At 35.6% G+C, this 15,650-nt stretch overlaps 1 protein-coding gene across 1 annotated transcript in view; it reads left to right on the top strand.

Moving 5' to 3' along the window:
- Positions 1-15,650, top strand: part of LOC133062919 (solute carrier organic anion transporter family member 6A1-like) — a 117,425-nt gene that overhangs the window by 61,627 nt on the left and 40,148 nt on the right. The window contains 2 exon segments of the mRNA XM_061152256.1: positions 877-1,021; positions 8,039-8,234. Of these exon segments, the coding sequence (XP_061008239.1) occupies positions 877-1,021; positions 8,039-8,234 (341 nt within the window).

Genomic DNA, 15,650 nt, shown 5'->3' with positions numbered 1-15,650 from the left:
GTGCAGCATTACTTGCTTTGTGAGGCAGTCAGTCAGGCCTTTTGAAGTTCAACGCCTCTTTCTTGGAGAATGGCGAAGTTCTGGAAAGGGATATGAAATCAGAAATATTGCTGTGATGAATTTCAGAAAGTATCAGTTGCTACATGAAGAAAGTGGAATTCTCTTATATTACGGTGGGAGTATAAACTGACAATTTTGGAGAAAAATTTGGAGAAATAATGGCATGAGGTATACCAAATCCTGGAGCCCTAGCAATCCCTGTCTAGGAGATATACCTCCAAAGACACTCTATCCTATTTCCTTAAGGGCTGCACAGGGATGTTTAACGTCGCCTTGTTTGCGCCAGTAGGAAGCTCAAGTCGGCTTAAGCATTTATCCCTTTGGGAGTGGTATTACACTATGTAATGTGTTAAATATAACTCAGAAGATGAATTTGATAAATATGCAGAAAATGATAGTTTTCAGAAATAGTGGTTAGGGATAGAGAAAGAAACTTTAATTTTATTTAAAAATATACTAGTATAAAACATCATTGAACATTCTCAAAGATATATACATATCTAAGAAATATAGAAATCAGTTTGAAAATTAATATTCTAGTTCTAGCAATTCTAGCACACTGCCAGAGTCACAGATAAAAATTATAGGTGGTATGGAGAGCAAATAGCAAATAAAAATGGTTCAAACACTGCATGTCTTTTATGGTATATTGGTGAATTTTAAATTTCTGTTTCAATTTTTATATACATATAGTATTGTCAGTTATTGACAAAGGTAAACTTTTTGTGGATTGGTCACTAATATACAGGTGGGTATATCTATTTTTCTTTACCTAATAAAATAAAAAAATTCATATGTAACTTATTTCTATTTCAGACTCTGATCAAGAATCCAATATTTGTGTGCCTATCTCTGTCCAGAGCTTCAGAATCTTTAGTTATGATGGGAGCATCTGAATTTTTGCCTGTATATATAGAAAATCAGTTTATATTAACACCCAGTGAGGCAACTACACTTGCAGGTAGACATTTCCACTCATTGTACTCATCATGAAATTTTTATGTAAATTTTTCTTGTATGTATTTATGACATATTTCAACTAAGTGGGAAGTAGAACGAACAGTAGCGTTTGCTTAAATTTTAAATATATGAATACTGCTTGTTCAAATTTTTAAAATATGAGCATTTTTCCATCATTGCATCACTAGTTTTTAACACATAGAAATTTTGTAGGACTTCTGCATTTCTCTTCTATCACATTTCTTTTCCTCCCTCTTCAGAGGTAACTTACACCTCTTTTAAAGTTGGAGTTTTTCCTTCTCACACATTTATATATTGTTACCTCTTACGTACCTGTCTACATACAGTCTATTTCTAAAATCTATATATCATTTTGTATGTACTCTTCTGTTACTTTTATCTGGAATTATGTTTATCAGATTCATACTGATCTCTATTTAGGGCATTTTAACATTGCTGTGGGATTCTATTTTGTGCATACTGTTTCTTTTTCTGTATCATATACATCGACATGAAGTTGCCTCCAACTATTTCACTTTTCCAAACAATGAAGTGACAAATAGACTTGTATACATGTTCCTTGTGCACATTTGTAAAAGTTGACCTATGTTTAGACATCAAAGAGGCGTTGCTATTAAGTACATCAGTTTTATTAGATATTGAGAATTGGTTCTCCAAAAGAGGTTGCAAGTGGAATTAAATGTTTTAAGGTTCTGGCATTAATGGGAAGATGGTGAATGTGATCATTTATTTTATGCTGTAAAAAATCAGGGATACATACTGTAGTTTGCAGATAACCAGTAAGAGAATAGTAAAGAGTACATTATCTTGAAATATTTTATTAACAATTTAAAAAAATAAGAAAGGGGAAAAAAGAAGGAACATAAAACATGTGGGCCAAATAAAAACAAATGTTAATATGTGCAAAAGCTTTGACTTTCAGCCCATTGGTGAGTAGATTTTGTGGTAAGGGGCACACCATTTTTGGATTGCAAATAGTCCAAAGGCCAAACATGACACAGTTTCAGGGGCCATATGACAGATTTTTCCACAGGTATACCATTTTGTTTGACAATGATTAATATAATTAGCAGAGATAGGGACTAAATCATTCAGTGGTTTTTTTTTTTTTCATACAGTATTTAATTAAAGAAGACTCCAAAGAACAGGATAAGGCCACCTGCAGTATTGGCCTCAATCATGCTAGCAAAGTTTGGACGCAGCCAGCTGACCAAATTTCTTGGTCCTCAGGATCTACCTTATCAAGATAACTTTCTGCTTAAGTTTCTGTATTGACTTTTTCACTTAGCCTGAGGTATTCATTCAGGCATAACAGAATGGGTTAGTAATTGCATATATTCTACCCAGGCCTGCAAGGATGAAGTTTTGGGCAATTCAGTCATCTATAACAATGCTGCTCGGTGACTGAGACTGACCAGAGTGCTTTCCAGGGATGAGGTGTCATTGATTATTTCAACTAAAATTAGGGACAAGTTTTTTTGTACCACATTTTCTAGTCAGATTACTTGTAGAGTAGTAGAGACAACTGCCTTCAGGGTATATACAGATAGTGTATCAGTAGTCCCTCTGAAAATCTTCCCAGAGTAAAGAAAGTAACTTCATTTGAAAGAAATTTCCACAGTATTCTGAGGGCTATGTGGTCTAGTGGTGGTGTTTCTTTAAACATCTGTGGCTCTTTTAAGATCACCTCCATGGCTTGAACAGACCAGTTCCAGCTGACAAGCAAGGCTTGTCAAATGGTTAGAGATGAGTCTGTTTTGGTTCATCTCCAAACGAGAATATCAGTCCACAAACCCAAGTTTTCTGTGAGTCAGGACTTTGGTTATGCCAAGAGACCAGTAATAAGCTAAGTGTTGGTGTTAGTTACTCGGTCGTGTTTGACTCCCTGCGACGCCATGGACTGCAGCCCACCAGGCTCCTCTCTCCACCGAATTCTCTAGGCAAGAATACTGGAATCGATTTCTATTTTCTTCCCCAGAATAAGCTAAGAGCTGCTTTTAAATGTAGCTGTTTCAGGGAGTCCATGACTCCTATACAAGCAACAATGCTTCTGAATGGGGGCTTCCTCTCTTTTTCCAGAGGCTCCAGCACACAAAACCATCAGTCACAGAGCCTTGTAGCTGAAATTGGTGTATTAGGTTTGTGGTAAGGTGGCTCAGAGGTTAAAGTGTCTGCCTGCAATGCAGGAGACCCCAGTTCGATCCCTGGGTCAGGAAGATCCTCTGGAGAAGGAACTGGCAATCCACTCCAAGTATTCTTGCCTGGAGAATCCCATGGAGAGAGGAGCCTGGTGGGCTACAATCCACAGGGTCGCAAAGAGTCGGACAAGGCTGAGTGACTTCACTTTCACTTTCACCTCAAAGTATGGAGTATACCACAGCTTGCTGGTTAGCATTCCGTGTAGGTCTGTGGATCAGCTAATGGAAAAGACCAAAGAGAAACTCTAAGTGAGTTGTCTACTGTGTTCAATACTCAAAAATCCAAAATCCAATGCTAGGCTGGCCTTGGTTGGGGGAAAGGGAGACAGTTTTCCTTAACTTCCAGAGTGATAGAGCGCTGTGATTCTGTCTGCAGAGTGCCCCAAAACTTGATGAGCGGTCTCTAGATTTTGTTAGGTTTGATCAGTCAGTCAGGCCTCTGACCCTACAACCAACTGAATATCTTCTATCATTGAAAGCTTTGGGTATCGTAGGTAGTGGTCATCAAAATACATCTCCCCCTTGTAGTAAATGGAAGAGGAATTTAGGTACTCCTGAGGGAGTACTGTGGAGAAGCCAATGGCACCCCACTCCAGTACTTTTGCCTGGAAAAATCCCATGGATGGAGGAGCCTGGTGGGCTGCAGTCCATGGGTCTCTAAGAGTCAGACATGACTGAGTGACTTCACTTTCACTTTTCACTTTCACGCATTGGAGAAGGAAATGGCAACCCACTCCAGTGTTCTTGCCTGGAGAATCCCAGGGACGGGGGAGCCTGGTGGGCTGCCGTCTATGGGGTCGCACAGAGTCGGACACGACTGGAGCGACTTAGCAGCAGCAGCAGCAGAGGGAGTACTGCAAATGTATGTTTGCAGCCTTGTAGCACGAATGAAAATCAGTCTTCTTTGGGTGCTAGTGGGATGCAAAGAAGACTTTGGCAATGTCCAAGACAGTGTATCCAGTGCCCTCAGTCAGTGACATCACCATGTATGGGACAGTCAGGGCTGTAGGGACAATGGAATTCAGTTGGTGGCTAATCTACTGTAAACCTCAATCCCCTGGTAACTTTTTCCCGTGGGACAAGAGGTCTGTTGCATTGAGACACTGCTTCATTTAAGTCCCTAATCGAAGTTGGGACTTTCCTTTCTCCTCCTGGGATTCTGTGTTGTTCCTGTTGGACCATACATGAGGGAAAGGATAGCAATTTATGTGTTCCACTGTCGCTCTTAGAATTTAGAAGCATATGCAGTACAAGTGTGCAAAACACAGTTACCGATTCTATACTTTGAAATCGGAATCACAGCATTAATATAGTGAAGCCACAACAAAAGTGCTCTAAAAGTGCTCTTCTCTCACTTATCCAAGCATGTTCACTATAGAAATATCTGTGAAAATGTAGAACAAAAAGCAGTCAGCACATCTACTTGTAGGATATACAGCATTAGAGGGTAGTAGAGAACTGTTGCCCAGTAAATAAAGTAGTAATTTTTTAAATACAAAAATTTAAATTTAAATATTCTTTAAATTTAAAATTATTTGAATACAGTTATTGTTTAAATCTGTATTTAAATAAAGACAAATTTAAATAAAGACAAATCTTGACCTTTATGTAACTACATACATAGATACCAATTCTAGGTAGATTGCCGGTCTCGGTGTGTATGGTAAAACAATAAAGCTTTTTAGAAAGACATAGAAAAATATCTTCATGCCTTAGAGAAGACAAAGATTTATTAAACAAGACAAAAATTTACATAAATGAGGGAAAAAGTGTGGTATTACATTAAAATTAAGAACTTATTTTCATCAAATGTCAGCATGATGAGAGAAAATACATATAAAACAATCTTTTCAATAGAAATATTCCACAAAGTATTTGGGTCCAGAATATATTAAATCTGACAATAATAAAAAGGTAGATAATCCAATAAGAATGGACAAAAGATTTGAACAGGCATTATATAAAAGATGATACCAGTTGGTCAATATTCATGTGAAAATGTGCTCACCTTCAGTAGTTTATTAGGGAAACACATATTAAAATCACAAGGCAATACTAGTAGCCATTCACCAGAATTGCTGAAATGTAAGAGAAAGATATGTTGGCATGGATGTGGAGAAATTGCCGTTTTATCCACTCCTGGTAAGAGTGTAAATTGGTTTATCATTTTATAAATCTGTTTGGCAGTGTCATAAAAATCTGAACCTGTACATATCCTCTGACCCAAGAATTCAACTCCTAGTTATATACAGAAGTTCCTTTCTTAAGAATATATTAAACACTGGGAGTGGGGATCGGGATGGGGAATACGTGTAAATCTATGGCTGATTCTTATCAATGTATGACAAAACCCACTGAAATGTTGTGAAGTAATTAGCCTCCAACTAAAAAAAAAAAAAAAAAAAAAAAAAGAATATATTAAACAGAAATGCAAATGTTTACAAAAAGAACATATACATGAATTTTTAAAGTAGCGGCACAATTTGTTAACAACACAGTGAATAAATAAGTTGTGCTGTATGCACATACTAGAATACTACTCAGCAGTGATAAGGCATGAACTATTATTATATACAAAAGCATGGGTGGATTTTTCAAATATCATGTCCTATAAAAGAAACTATAATGTATGCATACTTTACGATTCACATTTTATAAAATCTTTTAAGTGCACAAAAAAAGCCTCTGGTCTTCTAGTAAATGTTTGATTAATATTTTTGACCTGGGTGTGCTTACAGAGTTAAGTCCACTTTGGAAATTCATCAAATGTATAATTTTGATTTGTGTATTTTTCTGTAAATCAATATAATATTTACATAAAAAGTTGCTTGGAAGTTCTGTGCTTTGCAATTCAATTTTCAACCATTTTGTGTCTTTTTAGGGTAGTCTTGAAGGACCCGGTTGTTTAATTGTTGAACTTCCAGTGTTCAGTATTTTCTTATTGCCTAGGGCAATGAGCCTGGCAGCCAATACTTTCTCAGTTGAGTTGTGTTTTCAGTTTTATGCTCACAGATGTACTTGGTTTTCTCAACTCTATGGTTGTTGGGTTCAAAATGAATAAACCTTGGGTCCTCTGGCATTGTGGTTAGGGATAGGAATTCGGGATCAAACATTTCATGTAGACTGCCATCCAAACCTCTTGTTTTCTTAAGTCTACCTCACTCTTGCTTTCAGTCACATTAATACCTACCCTTAATTTCTGAGATTATGAGTTACAATGTGGTTTACTTCTTCTTGACTTCTTTACCGATAGCTTTATTGCTCACTCTCTGATTCACTTCAAGTTCCCACAAATTTCTTAATAAGTATTGCCTCTACACTATTTGTACTTTTTGCTTTTCTAATAAATGAATTTGTCTGTAAACTCTACCTTTAAACAAATACTCATATAATGTTTGGTGCGTGGCTGTACTCTGTTCTGAGCATTTAAGTATTAACTCATTTAGTTCTCCTAACAAGTTATGATGGAGGTATCATTATTTATAGATTTTATTTGATAGCACCTCAATACATTTAGATGTAATTTGTGTTATTGTTTGGTTCTAAGCATTCTAAATTCTCATTAGCATATTTTTACTTAAGCCATGCTTTGCTGAAAAGAGAGTTTTTTTGTTTGTAGACATAGGCTTTTATTTCTCTTTTTAAATAACTCCTGTACAAATCAGTTAATATTTTACATATCTTTAATAGTGTTGTAAAGTAAATCTTCATCTCTGAGACAGCTGATTTAAAACATTTTGTTTATAGGTTTTTAATTTTCTTGAAATCTAGGCAGTGTTTATATAATTTATTTAATGAGATGTCATTAGGTATAAACATGTTCATGATCTACATTTCATGGTACATATCTTTTACTATTTATTTTCAAACTTTCCATTCTAAAAAATATCAAATTTCATTATCTGTCTTTCTAATAGTTGTTTTATTCATACATCATTATTGTGAATTCTGACATTTAATTTTTTCATTTTTTAATTATATATTTTGTTTTTTTTGCACTTCTCTTTTGCTTCTTACCCCTCCCCCCATTATTCTGTCTTCTTTCAATGGATTCGTGTTTTATTCATTTTATCCCCATCAGTTGTTTTAGGAAAGTTTAGCTGCTCACTTGCAGTTCACCAACTCCACTCCTCAGGATTGTGTGCATGTCTGTGTGTTTGGTCTAGGTTATTAATTTTATCTTTTAATTTTTTTTTATTTTGTCTTTTTAAAAAATAAACTATAATTATAATTCTTTGGCAAGTACCAGACTCTCTGGCAGCTTTTACAGTTTTCATTTTAGTCCTGATGATATAAAGTTTTCTTACCTTATTACTTTATATGATTTAATATTTTTTATTTTTACATTTTCTCCATAATTACAGTACACGTTTATTCCCAGGACTAATATCACTTTAATTATTTAAATTTATCATAGTTGGCTACAGACTTTCAGATGTTGCTTCTCTGGCATTGATTTTATTGCATTGCTCACAACTGCTGTAAAACATTTTGTGGGACCTCTTATTCTAGGTCCTTTAGGCCTGTAGCATCAGCCCCATGCACAAATTTGTATTTCTCTTAAGGTTAAGGTTTGTTATTTGTTGTGTCTTTAAGTTTTCTCTTGGCTTCTTAGTTAAATTTGTATTTGCTATATGTTTAGAGCAGAGAAGATTGCATCGATGTGTGAATTTTCTGTACTGTCTTTAGCTGACTATTTTGTTGTTGTTGTTGGAGGATAATTGCTGTACAATATTGTATTGGTGTCTGCCATACATCTACTATTTTTAACTGTGCTTTCTCTTCCTCCTTTCTTTTAGGACTTGTTTTACTTCCAGGAGGTGCACTTGGCCAGATTCTGGGAGGTATCATTATTTCCAAGTTACACATATCTTCTAAAGGCCTTATGAAATTTGTAATAGTTACATCTGCTATATCCCTTGTACTGCTTGCGTTTGTAGTTTTTGTATACTGTGATCCAATACCATTTGCTGGGATCACTGAAGATTATGGTGGGTAAGTATAATTTTGTATTTTTATATCCAAACCAATCACATATTTCTTAGTCAATAATTATTTACCCAGTAACCCTAATAGGTTCATAACATTCTTGGCATTATTGAACATGTAAAAGAAACATAAAGCATAGTTTCATCTTTCATTGTAAAGGCAGAAATATCATAATGATGGCTTGTGCTGTAACTGCTTGTGCATTGATATAAAGAAAAAAGATGTTGAAATGAATCAGAACCCAGAAGTAGAAACCTGTATTAAAGTGAGTAGCAACTAGGAGACCATACTAACTATATGAAGCCAGGCTTACCTTTGTCTGAATTGTTATGTCAGGCTTCTTGTCAAGGAATGGAACTGAAGGCATCTGAAAGTATGCATGAGTAAGGTCTCCTTTTAGTTAAACCTGCAAAAATTCAAAGAACTGGGCACAGATTATTTTAATGTTACCTAATGTTAAGGAAGAGAAACAGAACTGGAATTAGAGACTGAAAGTCTAAGCAAGTAAAATAAGTAAAGAAAATTAGACTTAGACTTCAACTACGTGGCAGACCAGTGCTTCCACTGAGTATACCTAGAAAAGCTGAATTAATGTAAACGATTTGTTTAAAGATATCAGACTGTTGCTTAGGCAAGTAGCAGCTAAAGCACCAAAATCCTGGGGAAAGGCAAACCTTGTAAGGAGAAGCAACCTTCTGCAATTACTGTTTTCCCTGAGTACATTTACTATTTCTGGACATTGGCAAGAAACTGGGAATTCTGGCAAAGGGTCTTGGTGAAAAGCATCTATTAGGTTGGTGCAACAGTAATTACGGTTTGGACCCTAAATTTCAAATCATCATAACTAGACTCAAGTATGTCTTTATTAATCAAAATAGGAACCATTAGTCAACACATTTTTGCCAACAAGGAATAAGTCTGTTTATCCCTGTAACATAAAAATCCATGCTTTGGGACTTGACAAACTCTTGGAAAGCATTTCCTGAGTCCTGCTGGTTGTGGAAGCATGAAAAAGTTGTTGAGATGCTTAAAGAAATAGTAGTCGGTTGGCAAGAGGACAAGTGAAATGTGGCAGATGAGGCAAAACTTCATAGCCCAATTCATTCAGATTTGAAGCACTGGTTGTGCAAAGTACTGCCAGGCATGGTCATGGGGAAGAACTGGGTCCTTTCTGCTGACCGGTACCATCTGCAGGCGGTGCAGTTTTCAGTGCATCGCATCGATTTGCTGAACATACTTCTCAGGTGTAACGGTTTCGCTGGGATTCAGAAAGCTGTAGTGGATCAGACCAGCAGCAGATACCAGACAGTGACCATGATCTTTTTTTTTTTTTTTTTTTTTTGGTGCAAGTTTGGATTTGGGAAGTGTTTTGGAGCTTTAGCTCGGTCCAACCACTAAGCTGGTCATCTCTGGTTGTCATATAAAATGCACTTTCCATTGCACATCAAATCTGATTGAGAAATGGTTTGTTGTTACATGAAGTAAGAGAAGATGACACTTCAGAATGACGATATTTTTGATATGCTGTCTGCTCGTGAGCACCCATTTATTGAGCTTATCTACCTTTCCAGTTTGCTTCAAATGCCAAACGACCATAGACTGACCGACGTTGGGTTCTTCGGCAACTTCTTATGTAGTTGTAAGAGGATCAGCTTCGATGGTCCTCTCGGTTGGTCATTGTCAGCTTCCAATGGCCAGCCACTGCGCTCCTCATCTTTAAGGCTCTTGCCTCATTTGCAAAACTTCCTTTACCACCACTGCACTGTACATTCATTAGCAGCTGCTCGGTCACATGCATTGTTGATGTTGTGAGTTGTCTCTGCTGCTTTATGACCCGTTTTGAACTCGAATAAGAAAATTGCTTGAATTTATTTTTTGTCTAACATTATTTCCACAGTCTAAAGTACATATAAAATAAATAGCAAGTAGTAGTTCATTAGCAAAAATGTAAAACAAGAGATGCATATTAAAATGATGTATAACATAACCACATGCAGTTAGGAATGTATTCCAGTATCAAAGGGCGAAGTTCAACAATGCTAAACCACAATTGTTTTTGCACCAACCTAATAGTAAGATGACCAAAATCTGGCACAAATTTTTGACAGAACTTGGAGCCTAAAGAGATAAAAATTATGCCATGGAGCGGGACATGACATTAGGAAGAAGAGATGGAAACAAATAAGATAACACTCTTTTGGAGTTTCACTTAGCACATTTACCAGACAGTGAAGCTAAGAGGCTAAAATAAAGTAAAAATAATATAAAAAGCAAAGAAAATTTTCACTGGTCTTGTGATGCTCTATAGATAAGAGTTCAATTTTAGGATGTGCTGTTGGGAAGAAGCCATGGTAACCACCCTGTTCTTAACTGATACCTCTGTAAGTTTAAGATCTAAGAGTGAGGGCCTCCCTATAGTGCTGTAACCAGCCAGGAGTTAATTCTTCTCTAATTGGATTAATTCGGTCAGCCAGCACTGTAGCAGCAGAAAGACCTGACACTCTGAAAGAAAGATAGTATCATACAAAGCTGTAAAGTGTTGCAGACAAGGGTCTTGCATTAAAGAAAATACCAGACAGGCACAAAGCCATGAGACAAAACAGATTGTAGAATAGACCCATAGGGGATCCAGATATTGACATTATCAAGTGAGAATGTTAAAATAGAAATTATAGGTACAGTGAGACAATGACTGTGAATTTCTCATCAGAAGCCACAGGTTCAAAAGATAGTAGAACAATGTCTTAAGAGTCCTGACAGAAAAGAACTTTAAACACATAATTTTTTATTATCCAGTGAAAATATTCTTCAAGAAAGAAGATGAAAGATAGTCTCATGTTAAGGATAATTAATAACATTTGTTGTTGGCTTTAAAAGAAATGAGATTTTGGAATTATCAGACTGAGAACATAAAGTAACTATGATTAATATTCTAAGGGTTCTAATGGGAAAAGTGGACAACATGAAAGAAAATCTAGATAATGCAAGCAGAGAGATGGAAACTCTAAGAAAAATATCAAAAGTAAATTCTAGAAAGCCAAAACAGCTCTAAAATAAAATAAAGAGTTCCTTTCATTGATTCATCAGTAAACTGGACAGAACTGAAGAAAGTATTAACGACTTTGAAGACACATCTGTGGAAACTTTTCAAACTGAAAAGCAAAGAGACAAAAGAATGAAAAAAACTGAAACGGAATATCCAAGAACAATGAAGCAATTACAAAGATGTAGTGCAAGTATAATGGAAATACCAGAAAGAGGAGACAAAAGAACCAAAGAAATAGGTGAAGTAATAATGGCTGAGAATTTTCCATAGTTAATGACAGACACCAAACCATACATTTGGGAAGCTCAGGAACACCAAAATTGATTAATATTCCAAAAAAATCTACAGGTAGGCATATCACATTCAACCTGCAGAATCAAAAACAATTTTGAAAAAAAGCCAGAGGAAATAAAACTTTACTTATAACCGTGTAAGCAAGAATGGAGTGTAAAGGATTGAAAAAAAAGTGAACCTTGAATGGTATATGCAATGAAACTATCTTTCAAAAGTGAAGGAGAAATATTCTCAGATACTCTTAAACAAAATATAAGGGAATTGTCACCAGTAAACCTGCTTTGTAAGAAATGTTTAAAGAATTTCTTCAGAAAAAATGATATGATTTATTAGATGTATTAATGCTGCTGCTGCTGCTAAGTCACCTCAGTCGTGTCCGACTCTGTGCGACCCTGTAGACGGCAGCCCACCAGGCTCCCATCCCTGGGATTCTCCAGGCAAGAACACTGGAGTGGGTTGCCATTAATAGATCCATATAAAATGAAGAGCACTAGAGGGGAATAAATGATGGTAGACTATGTTTTTATTTTTACTATTTTAATTGTTATGATAGGTAATTCTTCAGAATAATCATGGCATTAGGGTATTCAGTGATTATAACTTATGGATAGTGAAATAAATGGCAGTAGTCTTATAAAAGGGGAGGGAGGAATTGGGAATACATTTTTATAAAGTACTTGTAATACCAGTGACGTATTATAATGTTATTTGAAAGTAAACTTAAATAACTTGTAAATGTATATTGGGAATTCTAGGAAAAACCATTAAAACATTAAAAAAAAAAAAAAAACAAGTATAAATGCTATGCTAACAGATGAGAGAAAATGAAATCTCATACCCAAAACCAGAGAAAGCAAAAAAACAGGAAAGCCAACAAGAACAAATTTTTGTTGTATAATTCTTCACAATAGTCTCTTATGACCTTTATATTTGTCATGCATCAGCTGTAATGTCTCTACTTTCATTTATAATTACATCTATTTAACTCCTTTTTTTTCTCTTGCAAGTCTAGCTAAAAGTTATTCTATTTTATTTATCTTTTTAAAAAACTAAGTTTTATTAATCTTTTCTTTTGGTCTTTTTCATTTATTTCTGTTCTGATATTTATTTTCTTTATTGTACTAGTTTTGGACTTATTAATTTATTCTTTTTCTAGTTTCTTGAACTATAAAATTAGATTGTTCATTTGAGATCATTTTTTTTCTTCTTCTAAGGTTTTATTGATATGAATTTCTTAGAATTGCTTTTTTTTTTTACTGAAAACTAGTTGATTTGCAATATTATGTTAGTTTCAGGTGTACAAAATAGTGATTCAGTATTTTTATAGATTATAATCCTTTTAAGGTTATTATAAAATAATAGCTTATTTCCCCATGCTGTACAATATATCCTTATTGCTTTTTTATGCATGGTAGTTTGTATCTCTCAATGTTATACCCTATCTGGCCCCTCCCTCCTTCTTTATCCTTGCTGATAACCAGTAGTTTGTTCTCTGTATCTTTGAGTCTCTCTGTTTTGTTACGTACATTTATTCATTTTAGTTTTTCAGTTCAGTTCAGTCGCTCAGTCATGTCCGACTCTTTGCGACCCCATGAACTGCAGCACGCCAGGCCTCCCTGTCCATCACCAACTCCTGGAGTTCACCCAAACTCATGTCCATCGAGTCAGTGATACCATCCAACCATCTCATCCTCTGTCATCCCCTTCTCCTCCTGCCCTCAATCTTTCCTAGCATCAGGATCTTTTCAAATGAGTCAGCTTTCCGCATCAGGTGGCCAAAGTACTGGAGTTTCAGCTTCAACATCAGTCCTTCCAATGAACACCCAGGACTGATCTCCTTTAGGATGGACTGGTTGGATCTCCTTGCAGTCCAAGGGACTCTCAAGAGTCTTCTCCAACACCATAGTTCAAAAGCATCATTTCTTCTGCACTCAGCTTTCTTTATTTTTCAGAGTTCACATATAAGTGATAACATAGATTTACCTGTTCTCTGTTTGACTTATTTCATGAAGCGTAATACCTTCTAGGTCCATCCATGTTGTTGCAAATGGCAGAACTTCATTCTTTTTTATAACTGAGTAGTAATATTCATTGTATATAAATACCACATCTTCTTTATCCATTCATCTGTGGATGGACACTTAGGTTGGTTCCATACTTGGCAACTGTAAATAATGCTATCAACATTTATTGGGGTGTATGTATTAATATCTTTTTGAATTAGTGTTTTCATTTTCTTTGGATGTATAGTTAGGATGTAATTGCTGGATCTTAATGGTAGTTTTGCTTTTAGTTTTTTAAAGAACCTTCATACTTTTGCTGTGTCCCATTGGTTTTGGTATGCTTTCAATTTTATTTCAGGGTATTTTAAAATTTCTCTTTTGATTTATTCTATGACCAATTGGTTGTTTAGTGGTATGTTGTTTAATCTTCACATATTTGTGAATTTTCCAGTCCTCTTCTTGTAAATGATTTCTAGTTTCATACTATTGTGGTTGGAAAAGATGCTTGATATAATCTCAATCTTCTTAAATTTATGAAGACTTGTGGCATAACATATGGAGAATTTTTATGTGCATTTGAGAAAAATATGTATTCTGCTACTGTTGTATGGAATGTCCTGTAAATGTCTGGTGAGTGTTGTCTCAAACCTGTGGTTTAATTTCAGTGTTTCCTTATTGATTTTCTGTCTGAATGTTTTATCCATTGCTGAAAGTGGAACCTCAAAGTCCTCTAGTATTATTGTATTGCCATCTATTCCTCCCTTTAGGTCTATTAATATTTGCTTTATGTGTTTAGGTGTTCCTGTGTTGGGTGTATAAATATTTGCAAGTGTTATATTTCCTTGTTGGATTGATCCCTTTTTATTGTTAAATGACCTTTTTGTCTCTTCTTGCAGTCTTTGTCTTAAAGCCTTTTTTGTCTGATAAAAGTATAGCTATCCCAGTTTTGTTTTGGTTTCCATTTGTATGTAATATAATTTTCCATCACTTCACTTTCAGTCTGTGTGTGTCCTTATATCTGGTGAGTCTCTTGTATGTAGCATATATATGGATGGGGCTTGTTTTTTTTAATCCATTTAGATACTCCATGTCTTTTAATTGGGGAATTAGTCTATTTACATTTAAAGTGTTTGTTGATAGGTATGTACTTACTGCAATTTTGTTGCAGTTTTCTGGATGTTTTGTAGTTCCTGTGTTTCTTCTTGTTTCTTGCTCTTCCTTTGTAATTTGGTGATTTTATTTAGTGCTTAGACTCTTTTCTCTCTTTATTTTGTGCATTTTCTATAGGTTTTTGTTTTGTGGTTACCATGAGGCTTATAGAAAGCATATTTATAACAGCCTTTTTAAGCTGATAACAACTTAACCTTGAATGCATAATAAAACTCTACATTTTTACTTTCCCCCTGCATTTTATGTATGCTTTTGATGTCAAAATTTGTACCTTTTACCTTACATATCTATAAACAAATTATTGTAGTTATATTTTAATGACTGTAATAACTAGATGAGCCTCATCTATAACAGTGGTGGTTTAGTCACTAAGTGACTATCTGACTCTTGCGATACCCCATGGACTGTAGCCTGCCAGGCTCCTCTGTCCATGGGATTTTCCAGGCAAGAATACTGGAGTGGATTGCCATTTTCTTCTCCAGGGGATCTTCCCAACCCAGGAACCAAACCCAGGTCTCCTGCACTGCAGGCAGATTCTTTACTGACTGAGCTATGAGGGAAGCCCATGGCTCTATAACAGTAACCTTATCTATAATTCTACTGACTAAATAGCCTTATGGCTTAACCAGTCCTTAGTTCTTGGTCATTCATCAAATCTCTGTGATTGCCCAGGTATCCTTCTCCATCTGTAGTCACCCCAGTAGTTGAGGATGGCCGAGATGTGTTAGTGGCCCAAGGGAGAGGATGGCAGCTGGCACAGATGCAGGCAGATGGGAAGCTGGATCCTTAGGCAGTGGAGGAGAAAATATGTAGTTAGGTCTCTTTTAGAGAGAAACTGGGAGATAGGCTTTTTCTGCCTGTTCCCCCTGTGCTTAGCTGAGTTTATTGCTGCAGGAGGGGTGTTCTTAT

Source organism: Dama dama, chromosome 9 (assembly GCF_033118175.1).
Source record: "Dama dama isolate Ldn47 chromosome 9, ASM3311817v1, whole genome shotgun sequence".
NCBI classification, from domain to species: domain Eukaryota; kingdom Metazoa; phylum Chordata; class Mammalia; order Artiodactyla; family Cervidae; genus Dama; species Dama dama.
Note: the sequence above shows the minus strand (reverse complement) of the source record. Positions and strands in the feature narration are given on the sequence as shown.